General features: G+C 38.1%; 1 protein-coding gene across 5 annotated transcripts in view; it reads left to right on the top strand.

Annotated features, from left to right (window-relative positions):
* Positions 1-19,824, top strand: part of PARL (presenilin associated rhomboid like) — a 51,080-nt gene that overhangs the window by 14,223 nt on the left and 17,033 nt on the right. For all 5 annotated transcript variants that reach the window (XM_080797765.1, XM_080797761.1, XM_080797763.1 and 2 more), the window contains 3 exons: positions 15,548-15,643; positions 16,232-16,381; positions 18,227-18,297. In XM_080797765.1, coding sequence (XP_080653891.1) covers positions 15,610-15,643; positions 16,232-16,381; positions 18,227-18,297 — 255 coding nt within the window. In that variant the 5' untranslated portion in view covers positions 15,548-15,609. The remainder of the gene's footprint in view (positions 1-15,547; positions 15,644-16,231; positions 16,382-18,226; positions 18,298-19,824) is intronic.

Below are 19,824 nucleotides of genomic sequence, written 5' to 3'. Positions count from 1 at the left end.
GTCTTCAAGCTTATGGTTTGGACATTGCTTCCTGCAGGAAGTGTAACCAGGCCAAAGTGAGTTTGTTCCTGTGTGAGCTATAGGTAGAGACTACACCAGGTGGAGTTGCCTCACAGTTATCTTTATTTGTACAAATAAGGATACCATGTGGAATAATTTCCAAATCCATGACTCCCTAAACAGGGATAAACAGGCTCCTTTTATCAGGGCTTGGGATGAATATCCAGAAGGGTAAAAGATTTTAATATTATAATGAAGCGGAGGTAACAGGCACTTGCTGATTCATCTGCATAGTGTTCCTCCTCAAATGTTTCTTTTTCTGTTACAGCAATTCGTTAGTTTTTAAAAGATGAAAGTGACAGGCAGAAACTTCTGGGAGTTTCCTGAGTTCAGTGGGTCAGGGGGTCTTGCCAGTAACAGAAGTGCTTTGATTTTTCTGAACTCATTGTGCTTTGTGATCATTTATTTTTTATTTTTTAAGATATTATTTATTTTAGGGGCACCTGGATGTCTCTGTTGGCTAAACATCATTCTTCATCTCCGGTCAGGGTCCTGGGATCGGCCCACATTGGCTCCCTGCTCATTGGGGAGCCTGCTTCTCTCTTTGCCACTCTCCCTGCTCGTGCTCTCTCATTCTCTCACTCTCTCTCAAATAAAGAAATAAATCTTAAAAAAAGATTCTATTTGTTTTAGAGAGCGCTCATGTGTGAGTTGAGGGAGGAGCAGAGGGAAAGGGAGAAAGTCCTTAAAGCAGACTTCTGCTGAGTGCAGACACCCATGCCCACCCCCCAACCTCTGACCTGGGGATTGATCCCAGGACCCCAAAATCATGACCTGAGCTGAAATCAAGAGTCAGACACTTAACCACCCGAACCCTCCAGGTGGCCCACACTTTTTAATCATTTATAACACAACCTGTCTTATGTAATTATACATGCAATGTCCTTGAGAACAATGAGAGTTTTCATTTTGTTATAGCAACTAGCACGTATCTTGCACACACTAAAGGCACTTGATTAAAATCTGTTAAGTAAATGATTATTGAATGGGCTCTTGAATCAAAGGATTGAGGTTTTTCAAAGGTATATTGCCATACTGTAGAATTGATTAGTCAGGAAGGTCTTAATAAATATGATGCCTTCAAAGATAGCACTATAATAGCACATCTGTTTTCATTGGGATTAACGGGGAGGTTTTGGTTTATTTGCTTGTTTTCTGAACATAACCAAAATTAACCTTAGGGTAGCCAAATTTTGATATTTTCAAAGTATCTCATAATTAGTTGATACCTAGTGTTCTTTGAAGATGGTGAAGATTTTATGGCATTAAATATTTGAAGAAACCTGGGATCAGAATTTAAAACATTTCTCATCCCAGTAAATAGCTGGGTATTTGGTATTTGGACACCACTGAAAATCCGATTTCTTTCCCCTAGCCTTTTGCTTTTCTCTTAGTCAAATCAGTTATTTGGCACAAAGGACATATTAGTAGGGAGAGACGGACATTTTGGTCTAACTAGCAGCTTGAGTGTAAAATGCTTTGAACCACAGAAACATGAACAGTTATGCTAAATCCTTATTGTAAGATTATCTAAGTGATTTCTAAAGGCTGAGGAGTTGCTGCCCCTGGGAATCACTTTTTCACAGGTTCTAGAGAACTGGCCTTGATCTCCCCCAGCCCCCTTTGGTTGGTTTGGGATTTTTTTTTTCTGGTATTAATCTTCATTATTACACAGAAATATCTCCCTAAGCTTAACATTGCTTTGAAAAAAAATTTTTATATGTTCACTTGGTATTTGTGGGAGCATCCAGAAGCATTCTTCAAGTTAAAACTTATGCCTGGTGCTCTTACACTTCAGCTAGTCTCCTGTTCTGTTGCCTTAATCTGCAAGTGTTTTAAGCCTATACTGGAGGTCCCTGGGCAAGCCCCAAGGAGAGTATTTCCCTTACCTTTCTAGCTTTCAGGTATGCCTGTGATATACCTGCAAGATTTTCCTGTTAGCTCAGCAGAATGCTGACTTTACTATTTTGGGATTCAGGTAAAACAGAGAGAGAAGAACCTGCCAAAATATTGTATTTGATGAAGGAGGGGATGGGAAGAGAAATTTAAGAAAACATTGCCCCATTTTTCTCTACTAGTCCATATCTATTATCAGCTCCAAAGTTAGTCACCACTGCACCCTAGGGCCTTGCCCCTTCTGTTCCAAACTCTAAAGTTTATTTTTCATTTATTATTTCTTAAGATTTAATTTAAAGTAGCCTCTACACTCCATGCGGGGCTTGAACTCACAGCCCCGACATCAAGAGTTTCATAGTCTACTAACTGAACCCGCCAGGTGCCCCTAGTTTCAATTTTCTTTACCCTTCTACCTTTCAAAGATTTTGTGCTGTACCTACTGGATTAAGGTCTGCTTTCCTCTTCCTGAAGTTTCTGGTAAGGCAGGGCTCACTGGATCCAGCTAATCTTAACCTTTTAATTTGCCACTGTTCCTGAAATTCTTGACTTCTCAGGTTTCAGGAGTTATTTCTGGGTAAAGAAAAACAAAACTAATGTTTGAGTGCCAGTTAAGGTTCAAGTACTAGGATAGGTACTTTACATACATGCTATTATTCTTATTATTAATCTTAATTGTAAGAGCCCTGTTAGTGATATTCTGATTGTTCAGATGGGGTAACTGAGGCTCAAAGAGGTTGAATAACTTGTCTGAGCTAACACAACTAGAAAGAGTAGTGATGGGGAATAAACCTTTTTTTTCCCCCAAACTCCATTCTTAATATACTTTTTGTTATATCTTTTCACTTTCTACTATAGCATATCACCATTAAATTACCTTTCTGGGGGTGCCTGGGTGGCTCAGTGGGTTAAAGCCTCTGCCTTCGGCTCAGGTCATGATCCCAGAGTCCTGGGATCGAGCCCCGCGTCGGGCTCTCTGCTCAGCAGCGAGCCTGCTTCCTCCTCTCTCTCTCTGCCTGCCTCTCTGCCTACTTGTGATCTCTGTCAAATAAATAAATAAAATCCTTTAAAAAAAAAAATTACCTTTCTGATGAACCACACTGCCTGCTCCCAGCCCACGGTATCTGGGTGTTTATATTGAAAGCCCAAATTGTAGTGACTTGTCCCAAGACAGCAGGCTGGCACTCAGGGATGAAAAGGCGCCCTTTTCATCTACTTAGGTTAGTCTTTGTCATTGTAAAATGAATAAATGTGCATTGTAACAGGTTAAAATCATGTTAAAGAATATGAACAGTGAAAAGTCTCTGTAACTGGAGACTTCCAGTTCTGCAGTTTCTGTCCCCATAATAACTACTGCCTTTTTAGTTACACTTGTGCGTTCTTCCAAAGTGTTTGCATATAGGCATTGATGCTTCTTTGCACCTGAATTTTTTTTGATTCTCTTAATATTTTAGAGGACATTGTATCAGTATAAGTAGGTCTGTTCTGTTTTATTGAAGTATATTGCATGTCAGATGTACAGTTTTCACAAACTGAACACATCCATGTAATTAGCACCCAGAGCAAGCAATGGAAATTACCAGCACCCTGGGCTCAGAATATTCTTTTTGATAGCACTGTAGTAGTTCATGCCAATGAATACTATGTAGCAAATCTTCTCTTAATGGGTATTTAGGTTGGTTGTAGTCTTCTATAAATAATACTGGAGTGAATATGGTTCTAGAGAGATATTTGCACCCTTTGCAAGCATATTTTTTAGGATGAGTTACTGGAAATAAACTTGTTGGGTCAGGATATATACATTTAAAATTTTATGTGTTGTGAAGTTGTCTTAAAATAAGTTGTATACCAATTTAAATATCCTTTAAGTATAAGTCATTTAAGTCATTTATTTCTAAAAGTTGCTCACACAGGAGGTTACATATTCTCATCTACAGGGAAGATGCAGAGAAATAACCCCTTCTGTGGTTAGTTTGTAAAGGTCTTCATCTCCTTTACTGTGAATTTGCCCCATTCTTTCCATCTGCCCTTATCATTTTCTAACTATCTGCATCCCATTTGGAGGATTTAAGGTGGATTGTCTTTCTGGATTTCTTCTTGATTCCAGGAAGCTGTGGGACCAGTGCTTAACTAGTTTTGTTGATACTGCCCAGGAAAAGAAATTGTAGTCGCTGTCTGAGGCCAACCCTGTATGAGGGTGATCCTCTGCCTATAGTCCTGGTTCTCAGGGAGCCTGAGGTAGGGGACCACTTGAGCTCAGTTCTTTGGTTATCATGTATGTATATACTGGTCAGTGTCTGGACTGGCCAGGTCTAGTTTCCTTCAGGTAGAAAAGCTATGGGAGGGGGTGAACTGGCACACCACATGAGCAGAGGGTATTCTGTACTTAGCTACTGGACTCCAGGTGGGATAGTGGTAGAAAAAGAGGTGGTCTTACCTTCCTTGGGCTAAGGAAAATAGACTGAGATTACTGAACCAAGCAGTGATTTCTAAATTGTGGTATATTTCTTTCAATCAAGATATTATTCACATATCTTAAAATTTGCCTCTTGAAAGTATGCAGTTCAGTGGTTTTCACTGAATTCATAGGGTTGTACAACTGTCATCATCTAATCCCAGAACATTTTCTTTATCGCAAAAAGAAACTCCATACCTATTAACAGTCACTCCCCATTCCCGTCCTCACTTCAGCCCTAAGCAGCCTATTACCTGTTTCCTTTCTTTATGGATTTGCCTGTTCTGGACATTTCATATAAATGGAATCACCTATGTGGCCTTTTGTGTCCACTTCATTTACTTAGTGTCATGTTTTCAGGGTTGATCTATGTTGAGGCATGTGTCAGTACTTCATTTCTTTTTATGGTCAGATAATATTCCATTATGTGGATATATCCTGTTTTGTTTACTCATCTCTTGATGGACATTTGAGTTATTTCCATTTTTTGGCTGTTATGATAATGCAGTGGGCTTTTTAACATACATTTTCATGTAGACATGTTTTCATTTCTTTTACTAATATATACCTCAAGTGGAATCATTCGGTCACGTGGTACTCATGTTTAACTTTTTAAAATTGTGGTAAAAATGTAAAAGGTACCATTTAGCCATTTTTAAGTTTACAGTTCAGTAGTGTTAAGTATGTTTACATTGTTATGAAACATAGAACTTTTTTGTCTTGTAAAACTGAAAGTCTTTTTTTACTTTTCCTCCTCCCCCTCAGCCTCTAGTAACCACCATGCCACTTTGTTTCTGTAAACTTGACTGTAAACCTCATTTAAGTGGAATCAAACAGTACTTACCTTTTTTGACTGGCTTATTTCACTTAGCATAATGTCCTCAAGGTTCATCCATGTTGTAGCTTGTGATAAGAGTTTCTTCCTTTTTGAGGCTAAATAATTTATTTCATTGTGTGTATATACCATATTTTTCATGCATTTATTCATCGATAGACACATTTGAGTTGCTTCTATGTCTTGGCTATTGTGAATAGTGCTGCTATGAACATGGGTATGCAAATAGCTGTGAGGTCCTGCTTTCAGTTCTTTTGGATATATACCCAAAAGTGGGATTGCTGGATTATGTGGTAGTTCTATTTTTAATTTTTTTTTTTTAAGATTTAATTTATTTGACAGACAGAGATCACAAGTAGGCAGAGAGGCAGGCAGAGAGAGAGGAGGAAGCAGGCTCCCTGCCGAGCAGAGAGCCCAGTGCGGGGCTCGATCCCAGGACCCTGGGATCATGACCTGAGCCAAAGGCAGAGGCTTTAACCCACTGAGCCACCCAGGCGCCCCTCTATTTTTAATTTTGTGAGGAATTTCTAATACTGTTTTCCATAGCAGTTGTACCATTTTATTTTATTTTTAAAGATTTTACTTTTAAGTAATCTCTACATCTGACATGGGGCTCGAACTTACAACCCCGACATCAAGAATCACATGCTCTGCTGCTGACTGAGCCAGGCAGGTACCCTGTGGTTGCACATTTTACAGTCCCACCAGCAGTGCATAAGAACAAGAGTTCTAATTTCTCCACATCCTTGGCAGCACCTGTTACTTGCATGTCTTTTTTTGATAGTTGCCATCCTAATGGGTGTGTGGTGACACATTGTGGTTCTGATTTGCATTTCTCTGATGGTTAGTGATGTTGCACATCTCTTCAGACACTTGTTGGCCATTGACTGTTTTTAGATAAATGTTCAAGTCTTTTGCCTATTTTAATCAGGTTATTTGACTTTTTTGTTGATTGTAGGAGTTTTTTTTTTTTAATATATTCTAGATATTAACCCTTTATCAGGTAAATGATTTGCAAACATTTTCTCTCGTTCTGTAGATTGCCTTTTCACTGTGTTGATTGTGTACTTTGGACAAAAACTTGTTGTGGGTTTGGTTTTTCTTTTTGGTTTTTGATTTTTGATTAATTTTTTTTCCAGAGAAAGTGGGGCAGGGCGGGGGGAGTCGAGGGACAGAGGGAGAAGGAGAGAGAGAATCCCAAGCAGGCTGCATGTTCAGTGAGGAGCCCCACATAACCTGAGCCAAAATCATGACCTGAGCCAAATTCAAGAGTTGGACACTCAACCAGCTGAGCCACTAAGGCGTCCCTGGACAAAAGTTTTTAGGTTTGATGTCCCATTTGTCTATTTTTTTCTTGTGTTGCCTATGCTTTTGGTGTCATAACAAAGAAATTGTTACCAAGTTCGGTGTTACGAGGCTTTTCCCCTGTGTTTTCTTCTAGAAGTTTTATAGCTTTTGCATTCACATTTAGGTCTTTAATCCATTTTTAGTTAGTTTTTGTATATAGTGTAAGAGCCCCAAGTTCATTCTTTTGCATGTGGATATCTACTTTTCCCCATGTTTTCTTTTTGAAGAATTACCAGATTGTTTTCTAAAGTTGCTACACCGTTTTACGTTCCCCCAAGAACTGTAGGAGGATTCCATTTATTGCCTGCCTCTTTTTTTTTTCTGATATTATCAGTGATTACATATTTTTTTGTATTTTATTGTGGTAAAATATACAAAACATAAAATTTATCATTTTAGCTGTTAAGTGTACAATTTAGTGGCATGAAGTACATTCACAATGTTGTGCAGCCATTACCACCATCCATTTCCAAAATTTTTTTCATCCCAAATAGAAACACTATACCCATTAAATAATTTCCCATTTCCCTTTCCCCTTAACCCCTGGTGACACTATTCTGTTTCTGTTTTTGAATTTGCCTATACCTCATATAAGTGGAATTATAAAATACATTTTTTGTGTTTGGCTTCTTTTGCTTTGCATACTGTTTTTAAGGTATTGTACATATTTTAGCAGTATCAGAATTTATTTTTTTAAGGCTTAATCATTTTGCATTATGTGTGTACACATTTTGTTCATCTATCTGTCAGTGGGTATTTGGGTTGTTTCAATCTTTGGCTATTATGACTTATGCTCCTATGCACATTCATGTACAAGTCTCTCTTTTGAGTCCCTTCTTTCAGATCTTTGGGTGTATTTAGAGGTGGAATTGTTGGATCAAACAATAATCTATGTTTAATTTTTGAGGAACTGCGAAACTGTTTTTTAGAGTAGCTGTACCATTTTACATTCTTACCAGCAAGGCACAAGAGTTTCAGTTTCTCCATCATATTCTTGCCAGTTCTGATTTCCTTTTTTTTTTTTTTTTTTTTAAAGCCATCCTAATGTGTGTCAAGTGGTATGTCATGGTTTTGACCTGCATTTCCTTAGTGACTAGAAATGCTAAGCATCTTTTTGTGTGCAATTGTCCATTCATTTCTTTTTGAGGGAGCAGGAGGGGAGGTTGGAGGGAGGGAGAGAATCTTAAGCAGGCTCCATGGAGTCTGATGTGAGGCTCAGTTTCACAACTCTGAGATCATGACCTGAGCCAAAATCGAGAGTCTGGATGCTTAACTGACTGAGCCACCCAGGGTCCCCTGTCCATTCATTCTTACTTGGAGAAATGTCTGTTTACATACTTTGCCTGTTTTCTGAGTTGTCTTTTTATTGAGTTGTAAGAGTTCTTTATATATTCTGGATCCTAGATCCTTATTAAATATATGATTTGCAATATTTTTTCTTATTCTCTGAGTTGTCCTACCACTTTGTTAATAGTGCTTTTTGAAGCACAATGTTTTTAAGTTTTATTTATTTTTAGTCAAAATATAGTTGACACAATATTACATTAGTTTTAGGTATACAACAGGCATTTGACAACTTTATACTTTGTGCTATGACAAATGTTTTTAATGTTGATGACATCCATTTCATGTATTTTTTTATTTTGTGCTCTAACAATCACGTCAGGAAAATAGTGGTCTAATTCAGCATCACAAGAATTTGAACCTGAGTTTTCTTCAGAGCGTATTGTAGTTTTAGCTCTTAGGTTTAGGCCTTTGGTTCATTTTGAGTTAATGTTTGTAATTGGTTTGAGATCGGGATCCAAATTCATTCTTTTGTGGATGGGTATCCACTTGTCCCAGCACCATTTGTTGAGAAGACCATTCTTTCCCTATTGATTTGTCTTGGGACCACAGTAAAAAAAAAAAACAGTTGACCATAAATGCGTGGATGTACTCTGGATTCTCAGTTCTGTTCCATTGATCTGTATGTCTATTGTTTTGCTAGACTGTCTTGATTACCATAGCTTTGTGTTCTAAGTTTTCAGATTGGGAATAGTGAGTCTTCCAATATGGAATATTACATTGGTTATATGTTGAACTGATTTTGCATTCTTGAGATAAATTCTACTTGTTTATGATTTATAATCCTTTTTATGTGCTGGTAGGTTTGGTTTGTTAGTATTTCCTGAGGGCTTTCGATCTCTGTTCATAAGGGACTATTACAGTGACTGTCATATGTTGATTCAGTTTTGCATTCTTGGGATAAATTGTACTTGGTCATGGTTTGTAATCCTCTTTATATACTGCTAGATATGGTTTGCTGGTATTTCCTTAGGAATTTTTCTATCCATGTTCATTAAAGATATTGGTAGTTTTCTTGTGATGTCTTTGGTTTCGATATCAAGGTAATACTGGCTGCTTAGAATGAGTTGAGAAATGTTTTTTCCTCTTCTCTTTTTTGGAAGCATTTGAAAAGGTTTGGTGTTAATTCCCATTTATCTTTGCTAGAATTTGCCAGTTGTAATAAATTTAATAGTGTCCTCACAAAAATTCATGTCCACCCAGAAATTCAGTATTACTTTATTTGAAATAGGATCTTTGTAGATTAACTGTAATTTACATTGAGATCATACATTGAGTTATAGTGAGATCATACTAAATTTAAGATGGGCCCTAAATCCAATTATTTGTGTCCTTACAACAAGAGAAGACAAAAAGACCTACAGAAAAGAAGGTCATGGGAAGAGATTGAGGCAGAGATTGGAGTGATGCAGCAGTAAGCTTAAATAATGGCCAAGAATAGCCAAGAGCCACCAGAAGCTGGGAAGAGGGAAGGAAGGAGTCTTGCTTAGAGTCCTTAGAAAGAAGCATGACCTAGCAACAACTTGATTTCAGACTTCAAGCCTCCAGAACTTTAAGAGAATACAATTCTGTGGTTTTAAGTCACCAAGTGTGTGGTAATTTATTATAGCAGCCCTAGGAAAGTAATAAACTGGTAAAGCTGTCTAGTCCTGGGCTTTTCTTTGTGAGAAGGTTTTTGTTTTTGTTTTTGTTTTTCATTATTATTACAAATTCAATCTCTATATCTTATAGGCCTATTCAGACTTTCTGTTTCTTGAGTCAGTTTCAGTAGTTTGTGTCTTTCTAGGAATTTGTCAATTTCATCTAAGTTCTCCTTTGTTGGTAGACAATTGTTCATAGTATTCCCTTATAATCCTTTTTGTTTCTGTAAAGGTCAGTAGTAACATTCTGCTTTCATTCCTAGTTTTAGTAACTTGAGGAGTTTTTCTGGTCACTCTCCCTAAAGGTTTGTCAATTTTGTTGGTCATTTCAAATAACCAACTTTTGTTTCATTGATTTTTTTTTTTTCCTATACCTTCATTCATCCAAACTTTCTGTTTGCTTTGCGTTTGCATTTGCTTTTTTTTTTTTTAAGATTTTATTTATTTATTTGACAGAGATACAGAGATCACAAGTAGGCAGAGAGGCAGGCAGAGAGGGGAAGGGAAGCAGGCTCCCTGCTGAGCGGAGAGTCCAATGTGGGGCTCGATCCCAGGACCTGAGCCAAAGGTAGGAGGCTTTAACCCACTGAGCCACCCGGGCGCCCCTGGATTTGCTTTTTTTATTTTTCTAGTTTCTCAAGGTGGAAGGTTAGATTATTGATTTGAATTCTTTATTCTTTTTTAATGTAGCATTCACAGCCTACTTTTGCCGTGCTCTGTAAATTTTAGTATTGTTTTAGCAGCTTGGGTTGTCATAACAAAATGCCATAGGCAGGGTAGCTTAAGCAACAGAAAATTATTTTCTTATTTGAAAGGGTGGGGGCGCCTGGGTGGCTCAGTCGTTAAGCATCTGCCTTTGGCTCAGGTCATGATCCCAGGGTCCTGGGATCCCAGCCCCACATTGGGCTTCCTGCTCAGGGGGGAGCCTGCTTCTCCCTCTCCCACTCCCTCTGCTTGTATTCCCTTTCTCGCTGTGTCTCTATCAAATAAATAAATAAGTAAAATCTTAAAAAATTTGGAAGGGTAGAAGTCTAAGATCAAGGGGCCATCATGGTTGGATTTTTGTGAGAACTCTTCTCTCCTCTGCCACCTTGCTGTGTCATATAGCAGGGGGAGAGCGCAAGAGCAAGCTCTTTGGTATCTCGCTTATACAGAAGCCGATTGATCCATCATGGAGGCCCCACCCTCATGACCACATCTAAATCTAATTACCTCCCAAAGATTCCATCCCCCAAAACCATCACTTTAGGGTTTAAACATACGAATCTTAGTGGAAAATAATTCAGTCCATAGCAGCTATATTTTTGTTTTCATTGATTTCAAAGTACTTCCTAATTTCCCTCATGATTTCTTCTTTGTCCCACTGGTTATTTAGGAGTGTGTTAATTTCCACATATTTATGACTTCTTCCAATGTATTATTGATTTGTAATTTCATTCCATTGTGGTCAGAGAACATACTTTGTATAATTTCAGGGTTTTAAAATTTTTTGAGACTTGCTTTGTGGCTGAACATATGGTCTGTCCTGGATAATGTTACATGTGCGCTTGAAAGGAATATATTGTTTGTGTTTTTTCTTGAGATTTTGGTTTCTTTTTAAGATTTATTTGAGAGGGAGTGAGAGAGAGAGAGCATGAGGAGAGGGAGAAGCAGGCTCCGTGGATGTGGGGCTCGATCCCAAGACCCTGGGATCATGACCCAAGTGGAAAGCAGACACTTAACGACTGACCCACCCAGGCCCCCCATTTTTTTTTTTTTAAGATTTTATTTATTCACTTGAGATAGGAAGCATGAGTTGGGGGAGGGGGAGTAGCGACTCCCCGCCCAACGTGGGGCTTGCTCCTAGGACCCAGAGATCATGACCTGAGCTGAAGGAAGATGCTTAACCAGCTAAGCCACCCAGGGGCCACTTAAGGTTTTATTTTTGAGTAATCTCCACACCCAGTGTGGTGCTCAAACCCACAAACCCAAGATCAAGAGTCACATGCTCTACTGACTGATCCAGCTGGTGTCCCAAGAATGTATTTTCTTGTTGTTGTTGTTGTTGTTGTTTTTTAAAGTAAGCTTCACCCCCAGCGTGGAGTCCAACATGGGGCTTGAACTCACCATCCTGAGATCAAGACCCGAGCTTAGATCAAGAGTCAGACACTTAAGCAACTGAGCCATCCAGGCGAACCTGTTGAGTATTTTATAGATGTCTGTCAGGCCTAGTTGGTTTATAGTGTTCTTCAAGACTTGTTTCCTTGCTCATCATCTAATCTATTATTGCAAATAAGGTATTGAAGTCTCCAGGTATTACTGTTGAACTGTTAATTTTTCCCTTTTGTTTAATTTTTGCTTTATATATTTTGGGATTCTGTTGTTAGGAGCATGTATGTTTATAATAACTATATTGATATATCAAGAAGATGTTATATCTTTTATGGTTATGCAATGTCCTTTGTGTCTCGTAACAAATATTGTCTTAAAGTCTGTTTTTTCTTGTTATGCTTATGGTGTACAAGATCCCAGGAATATATTGAGGTATAATATAATATATATTGTACACTCCATTCCTCACTTTTCCTTTTAAGATTTTTGGTCTTTTGTTTATTCCAAATATCATCCACCACCTTAGGCAGCCATGAACTTAAAACACCTGCCTGTAATAGTGTTTGACAAATGCCCCCTGGGAAAAGGAATTTTGCACTTGAGGATCCAATCAAGTCAAATATAGACAGCCTTGCAAGTGGGGTCTTGCAGGGAACTATTACCAGATAGGTCAGATAGTAACAATTTCTGGGAATGAGGCTTTGAAAGAGTTCCAGTTTCCTGTGTTACCTCTCATGGTTTTGAGGCTCCATGGGAAATGTGGATTGTTTTCATAGCTTACAGCTTCAACTTGTAGCAGGAAAGTAAGGGATGGAACCAGGGCAAGTTAAAATGTCCCAAATTTGCTGTTCCTATTGAGATTCACCATTTTTCTTAAATGCTGAGTTGCTGTAAGCCTTTAGTTTCCAGAGTTCTGAAAAAGTTGATTCTGACAGTTTTTGCCAATTTGCTTTGTGAAGGAGAGAATTTTTCAAGGTCCTTACTTCATTATGGTCACTAATGTAATCCATTGCATCCCTTTTGGTAAAGGTAGGTGTTGAGGCAGCAGCAAACTTCCCAAATCAGCAGTGTCAGACTTGTCCAAGAGTTTTACTGAGTCAGGAGGAGAGTAACACTCCTTCTAAATGGAGATACAGGCAAAGGCCTTAAGCAGTTCTACTTCTCAAAGGAAAAGGAGGAGGAGGGAACCATTGTTTGAGTTTCTGCACAGTAGGTGCATGTAGTATTTTTTTTAAAGCCTCACTACAACTCTTATAAGATACAGGAAGATATATAAGATATATATAAAATCCTCATTTTACAAATGAGGTAACTAAAGTGAAGGGGATGAAATGCAGACCACAAAGCAATTAAGTGGCACATCCACTTTCTACTTTAGAAAAGGCCATTCCCTTTCATTTATGGGTTTTCACTGTGTGACTGCTGCATTTAATTATGTTTTCTCATTTAATCAGCACTCAACTCTTTTACAGTAGATTTTATTACCCCTATTTTACAGAAGAGGAAACTGAGGCTGAAGCGGGTAAGGCTTCTTGCCTTGGTTATAGTATAAGTAAGACAGAGTCAGTTCTGCTGGGCTCCTTTACCCATTTCTTTAGATAATGCGCAGTGCTGCTTCTGGCCTAGGATTACCACATATCCTCTCCTGTTCACTGGCTTCTGGGGACCAACCATGCTGTTTCCAAGATAAAGAGCCCTTTGTCTGGTCTGAAGTCCTAGAGTGACCAACGTCAAAAAAATCCTGTTGGCTATCCATGTCTTTGTGTATAGTAGAAAGAGCCCTAGATTAGGAATTCTGGCTTGGCTCTGAAAATTTATATCTTTAGAGCCTAAGTTTTCTCATCTATAATTGACCTTCAAAATAGGATATGCATGGAGGAAAATAACTGGATTTTACTTTTGTAATTTCTTTTTAATTTGTGAGCATATTACAATGATTTGTGTGCGTAGTTTGGGTATGTATGTTTAGTTGTTCACTGATGGGATTCTTAATCGTAGACCACAGGTTTATGAAGTGAGGGGTTTAACTACAATGTGTTCCAGTGCCAATATCCTGTCATGTTTTACCAAAGAAGTCCTCTTACATTGGGTTGAATGCTTGGCGATGATAACTCTTTGATTACTGTTAACCCTGATATCTTTGGTTATCTTACCCTTTTGTAAGTCCTTTCCCTAGTTGTAATCTCTTCAGCCAGAGACACACTCTACTTCTGTGCAGAGCTGTGGTGCTTACAGTTTCCAGAAGTGTGTGCTGTCGCTGGTTTCAGAAAGTAGCCTGTGGAACACATAGGGTAGTTGTTGCCATTTTCCAGCCTAGCAGGCAGGATCGGGAACCCCATCTTGCTTTCTTTGCATTGTACCACAATTGGAGCTAACTGTTTAGCCCTAATTATCTTTGCGATAGTGGAAGCCTGGGGCCAGACTATCCTCAGGGCTTCTTTATGCCAAGATAGCAGTCACTATGTACAGGAGCCTAGACCTCAGAGAATTCTCTGGGTAATAAAGATGTGTAACTCTTCCACAAGAAACTAAGAAAACCCGAGCAACACTAATCACTGCTCACTTCCTTAGGATAAACCTTCTGAGGGCTGTTGCTCCATCTGAGGAGGCTCCACCCTTCCTTTGCCCACCATCCCTGCCCAGGGTTTCAGGCTCCTCATTGGGAGGCATACATAATTCTCTTACTTGCCTTGCTTGTGACCTCTTTTCCGCATCCTTTCATGAGTACTGTCCTCACCATCTTTGAAAGTGTTGTGACGCACCACCAGTTGTAAGATGCATCCTGATTACAGATACTAAAATGGAGAGAATCTGTGAATCTGTGAAAAATGGTAGCTTCCTTTCCTACCTAATGGTCAAATGGGAGAGCAACACCTGGAGAGACTAGTAATACCAAGGTATAGCTGAGAGCCTTACAGAGCGAGCAAACACAGAAAGCCAAAGGTAACTCCAAGACGTAGCAGCCGGTGGGGATCGTACAATGAGTATCTTCGAAAATAAATCCTCTTACTGGAATCCGTGCTTACTGTCACTGAAGGTGAAAGAGCTAGCTGCCTATTGCTGAAAAAAACTGGAGGAATGAGTAAATGTTTAAATTCCTTTAATTCAAGTAGATGAGTGCCTAGTACATGGGCAAGGAGTTGTGGTACCTTAAAATTAATGTCTTTTTTAAAGTTTGTAGTTTTTAAGAAAAACTTGATTTTTCACAAAAATATAACTGAATAGTTAATTCTATCATTAAATAATAAACTTACTCAATTTAGTGGTAGTTCTAGCACATTAGTTCTTGCAGAAAAACGAAATGGTCACCCAACTCCCACATGTAAACAGTTTCAATAGCAGTTGGAAAATTCTTCCAGATTATTCCTGAATTCTTATCTGACAAGTATTTTTCTCAGACAAGTGGATCTTCATTTATCCAGATGATACATAGATACTTCTATAAGTTTAAGAAGTATATTATTCCCTGTGGAAAAAGAAGCTTGTTATATAATATAGCTTTTCTGGTCTTGGCCGAAGAACCTAATTCTGTACATTACTTGTCTCTGGCTTGGCCATTTTCAAACAATAATTATAGATCTGATTGTTGTTTATTGAGAAGAGTAAACTGTTCTGTAGAAGTAAAAATATGGATCTAAGTGAAGGAAGTCAGCTTCTAGGGCATTTGCAGTTTCCTAGGAATTTTCCGACTGCACCAGTGCATATAGTTTGATACTTGAAAACATTGATTTCACTTACTTTCCTTAACTTGCCCTCCCTTACCCCCCACCAAGTATATAATATTCTTAATTAATTGTAGTAGAAAATCTTATTCAGGTGGACTTTCAGACTTTCTTTGTTCCTATTTTTAAAGTCCCTAAATTATATATTTTTATTTTGTAGGTATCATAGCGGCAAACGTTTTTGTATTCTGTTTATGGAGAGTACCTTCTCTACAGCGGACAATGATCAGATATTTCACATCCAACCCAGCCTCAAGTAAGTCTACTCATGACTTTATTTTGAGGTAGAGGTAATATGAAAGAAATAGGTTTTATGTTAATTGAAATGCTATATAAAGGATGAGTTACTTGTCAACAATTATAAGCAAAATCCAGAAGATAGACTGTAAGCTCCTTGAGGAAAGGGACCTCATCTCTCTTAGTCTTATGTCCCAGGTACTTAAAATGCATCTTGTACATAGTAGATATGTATTTCTTAATGACACAAGATCTATGATCACTACAAGTTTGCTCTTGGAAGGATACTATTAAACAACTTCATATCTGTAGTAGAAATAGCTTACTAATTCTTTTTCTAGGTAATTTTTGCCATAAGGAAAAGTTGCTTTCATTGAACTGAGAATTTTTATTGGGTACTTACTAAATAGAAGAAATTTAAGATAAGTTTTTACCACCTTGAAAAATACTATGGTAAACCATCTTATTTAAACTTTTTAATTGGCTCTATTTTTGTTTCTTATTTTGAGTTTTTCATAATAGTAATGAAAAAAATCTAAAACAGATCGTTTTTAGATCATGGCTGTGTGTCCTGTGATTACCAGACTTCTTTTTTTTCCTCTTATAGAGGTCCTTTGTTCTCCAATGTTGCTGTCAACATTCAGTCATTTCTCCTTGTTTCACATGGCTGCAAATATGTATGTTTTGTGGAGCTTCTCCTCCAGCATAGTGAACATTCTGGGTCAAGAGCAGTTCATGGCAGTTTACTTATCTGCAGGTAAAAAGCTTTAATCTGGGGATCTTTCAGCATATAAACACTTTACCTACCTGGAGTAGGAAGGAAGGGAATGATTATAGCCATATTCTACACATGAAGGTTGTGTATAGAGAATTGTACAAACTATATAGAGAAGGATATCACAGACCAGCGGGGTTATCTTTTCTGCTTCTCATTTTGCTGGTTTCTTCTTAGATTATGTAGGTATGTTTAGTTTTAAGTCAGGATAGACAGGAGTTAAGGTTTAGTGTAGAATTTAAGAATGTCATTTTATCTCATTAGGCCTTGGTTTCTTTAGCTCACGTCCACCGTTTTATAAATAGGTGCTTCCCAGATTCCCTGGCTGTCTCAGTAATCTGGATCTTTGTTAAATAACTTTAAGCTCATTTACCACAGTGTGTTCACTTTCCAGAAAGCTTTAGATCAGAACTTTGTAATAATTAAACTGTCAAGAATGAGTTTATTCTGTCTTTGCTGCAAGCATATAACTTAGTTTGGAACCACTCCAGTCAGTCCTGGAGATAACACCATTTCCTTATTTCAATTAGGAAATGGTAGTACTGGATTCTAGGTTCCTAGATGCTACTAAACTGACAAGTGGTCAGTTAAATTTTACCTGCTTGCAAAATATACTTAATTAAAAAACACACAGCATAAAAATCCATTTCTGAAATACCTTCATTTATTTTTTTAATTAAAAATAATTTAAGGGTTTTTTTGTTTTGTTTTGTTTTGTTTTTTTAATAATCTCTGTACGCAACATGGGGTTTGAACTCACAGCCCTGAGATCAAGAGTGACATGTTCTTCTGGCTGAGCCAACCAGGCACCCCTGAAGTCCATTCATTTAAAAACAGTATATTGGGGCATCTGGGTGGCTCAGTCTGTTAAGTGTCTGCCTTCAGCTTAGGTCATGATTCTGGAGTCTGCTTCCCTCGCCCGCTCTGCGCCTCTCCCCACCCCCATGCTGTCTCTCTCTCTCACAGAAAAATAAAATCTTTAAAAAAACAAAAAGTTTATCTGGGAATCATACTGTAGTGTGAAAAAAGCACTTGAGAGCTTGAGGTCAGAAGACCTAGTTTTATTAGATCCTATTTCTGCTACTTGCCATCTGATGTTGCAGAAAAGACTATACACTCTCTGAGGATATTGATACTTACTCTCTCGTGACACAGGGTTGTGGAAAGGATTAAATAAAAGCATCGACCACAAGGCCCAGGATGGGTGGTTAATCAGTTTTATTCAAATACCCATGCATCTGGTCCCTCAGTACTAGAAACTGAGCAACATCTTTGGCCTGTATAGAAGTGTATAGTTGTTTCTCCATGTACTAGTTGTATTGTTGTAGGTACAAACAGGTCTGTTTCAGGTGCTGCTAATTCCTGCTCTCTAGGAAGTTTTAAAAAATGAGCCACATTCATCTTAGATGACACTGGAGCCAAAGGGACTTGTAAAAGATCATCTAGTCTAGATCTGCAGCAGAGTCATTTAGCAAGCTGAGTAAAATATAGATTCCTTGGTCCCACTCCAGAGAATCTGATTTAGTGTTTGGAGTGCAGCCCAGAGGATTCCCAGACAGTTGGTGGGTTTGGAACTAGTCTCTTTCATGTTATAGATGAGAAAGTGAGAACTGAGAAGTAAAGTGAATGACCCTATGTCATTGAGTAAGTTGTGCAGTTGGTCAGACCTTTTTTATAAATATCTGAAGTGATAGTGTAGGTATTCATGCTTGCACCTTGTACTGACCTAGGTAGAAATCCATCACTTAGTCTCTGTGAGGTGGGCATCAGGAATGGAAACTACTTTTATACTTCACTAAAATTATGAAAATGTGACTTATTTCCCAGGTGTTATTTCCAATTTTGTCAGTTATGTGTGTAAAGTTGCCACAGGAAGATATGGACCATCACTTGGTGCAGTAAGTATTTCTAATGTAAATTTTCTTAATTTAGTTTTTAACTTCATTTTGACATAATATTAGACTTACAGAAAAGTCACATAATTATCACAATGACTTCTATGTACCCTTTACCCTACTGTTAGGTACAGAACCACAGTACAATTATCAAAGCCAGGAAATTAACATTTGAAACAATACTAATTACATTAATACTAATCTGTATCCAATTTAGAATTCATACGTCTGTAGAGCCTTGTAAACTTCAGGCTATAGCTTTTGACTGTTGGTCATTTATATATACTTACTGGAAGAGTACAAATTAAGTAGAGTAGTCAGAACAGTGGGTGTCCTGTCTCCAGAAACCAAAGAGCCTAATCTAGCACTGGAAAATTGAAAATAATTACAGATTTGATTCTGGTATTCTGTCCTTCTGTTTAGTCCCTATTTGAGTGTCTGCTACACAGATTAGACTAGTAGGCACTGTACTAGAGACTGGGGATACAGCCGGTGAGCAAGATGTTCGCAGTTCCTGTCTTTAGGAGTTATGTTCTGGATGCTTAAAAACAAAAACACAAAAAAAGCACAAATGTGTTTTCTTTTTAGTTTAATGGCAGATTTCTAGGCACATGGAAATCTTTGCATAACATTTCTCTAAAGACTACACATTCATTTTGTACATATTTAAATGTAAATCACTTAAATACATTCAAATAGGGGATTTCTTATTTGAAGAAACTTCTTGAAGGTTCATTTTTAGAAAAAGAATTCTAATGTAATCATCCCATAATGTGTGTGTTCCTCAGATTTGTGTGTACTTAATTTCCTGAGACCTATATCTTGTCCTATCACCTACTTGATTTCTTAAGCACCTCTTTTTGCCTTCATGGAATGTTTTATATATAAAATTTGGTGCCAGTACAATTTACATATTTCATACCCTATCCTTTACCTCATTAACCGACTAAGCACCTGTTATATGAAGGCAACGAAGACCACTGGGATGAAACAGAAAAGGACTCTGATTTTAATTGGGGAAAAAAACATTGTATACATACATAATACACACTAAAAAGGCCGAGTGTTCTTTTTTTGTTGTTGTTTTTTAAAGATTTTATTTATTTATTTGACAGAGATCACAAGTAGGCAGAGAGGCAGGCAGAGAGAGAGGAGAAAGCAGGCTCCCTGCTGAGCAGAGGGCCGGACGTGGGGCTTGATATCAGGACCCTAGGATCATGACCTGAGCCAAAGGCAGAGGCTTTAACCCACTGAGCCACCCAGGCACCCCCTGAGTGTTCTCTAGAGGACTTTGGGTGTCCTGGGAGTGCAGAGACATTTCTCAGTAATTGAGGGTGTATCTGGGAGGGCTTTTTTTTTTTTTTTTTTTAATATTATTTACTTTGGAAAGAGAGAAAGAGCGAGAGTGGGGGAGGGGAAGAGGGAAAGATAGAATCCTCAAGCAAACTTTGTATGAGTGCAGAGCCAGACTTGGGGCTTGATCCCATGACCCTAAGACCATGACCTGAGCTGAAATCAAGAGTTGTGTAC

This window comes from Martes martes (assembly GCF_963455335.1).
Source record: "Martes martes genome assembly, chromosome: 1".
In the NCBI taxonomy this organism is placed as follows: Eukaryota; Metazoa; Chordata; class Mammalia; order Carnivora; family Mustelidae; genus Martes; species Martes martes.
This window is presented reverse-complemented; position numbering and strand designations above follow the sequence as displayed.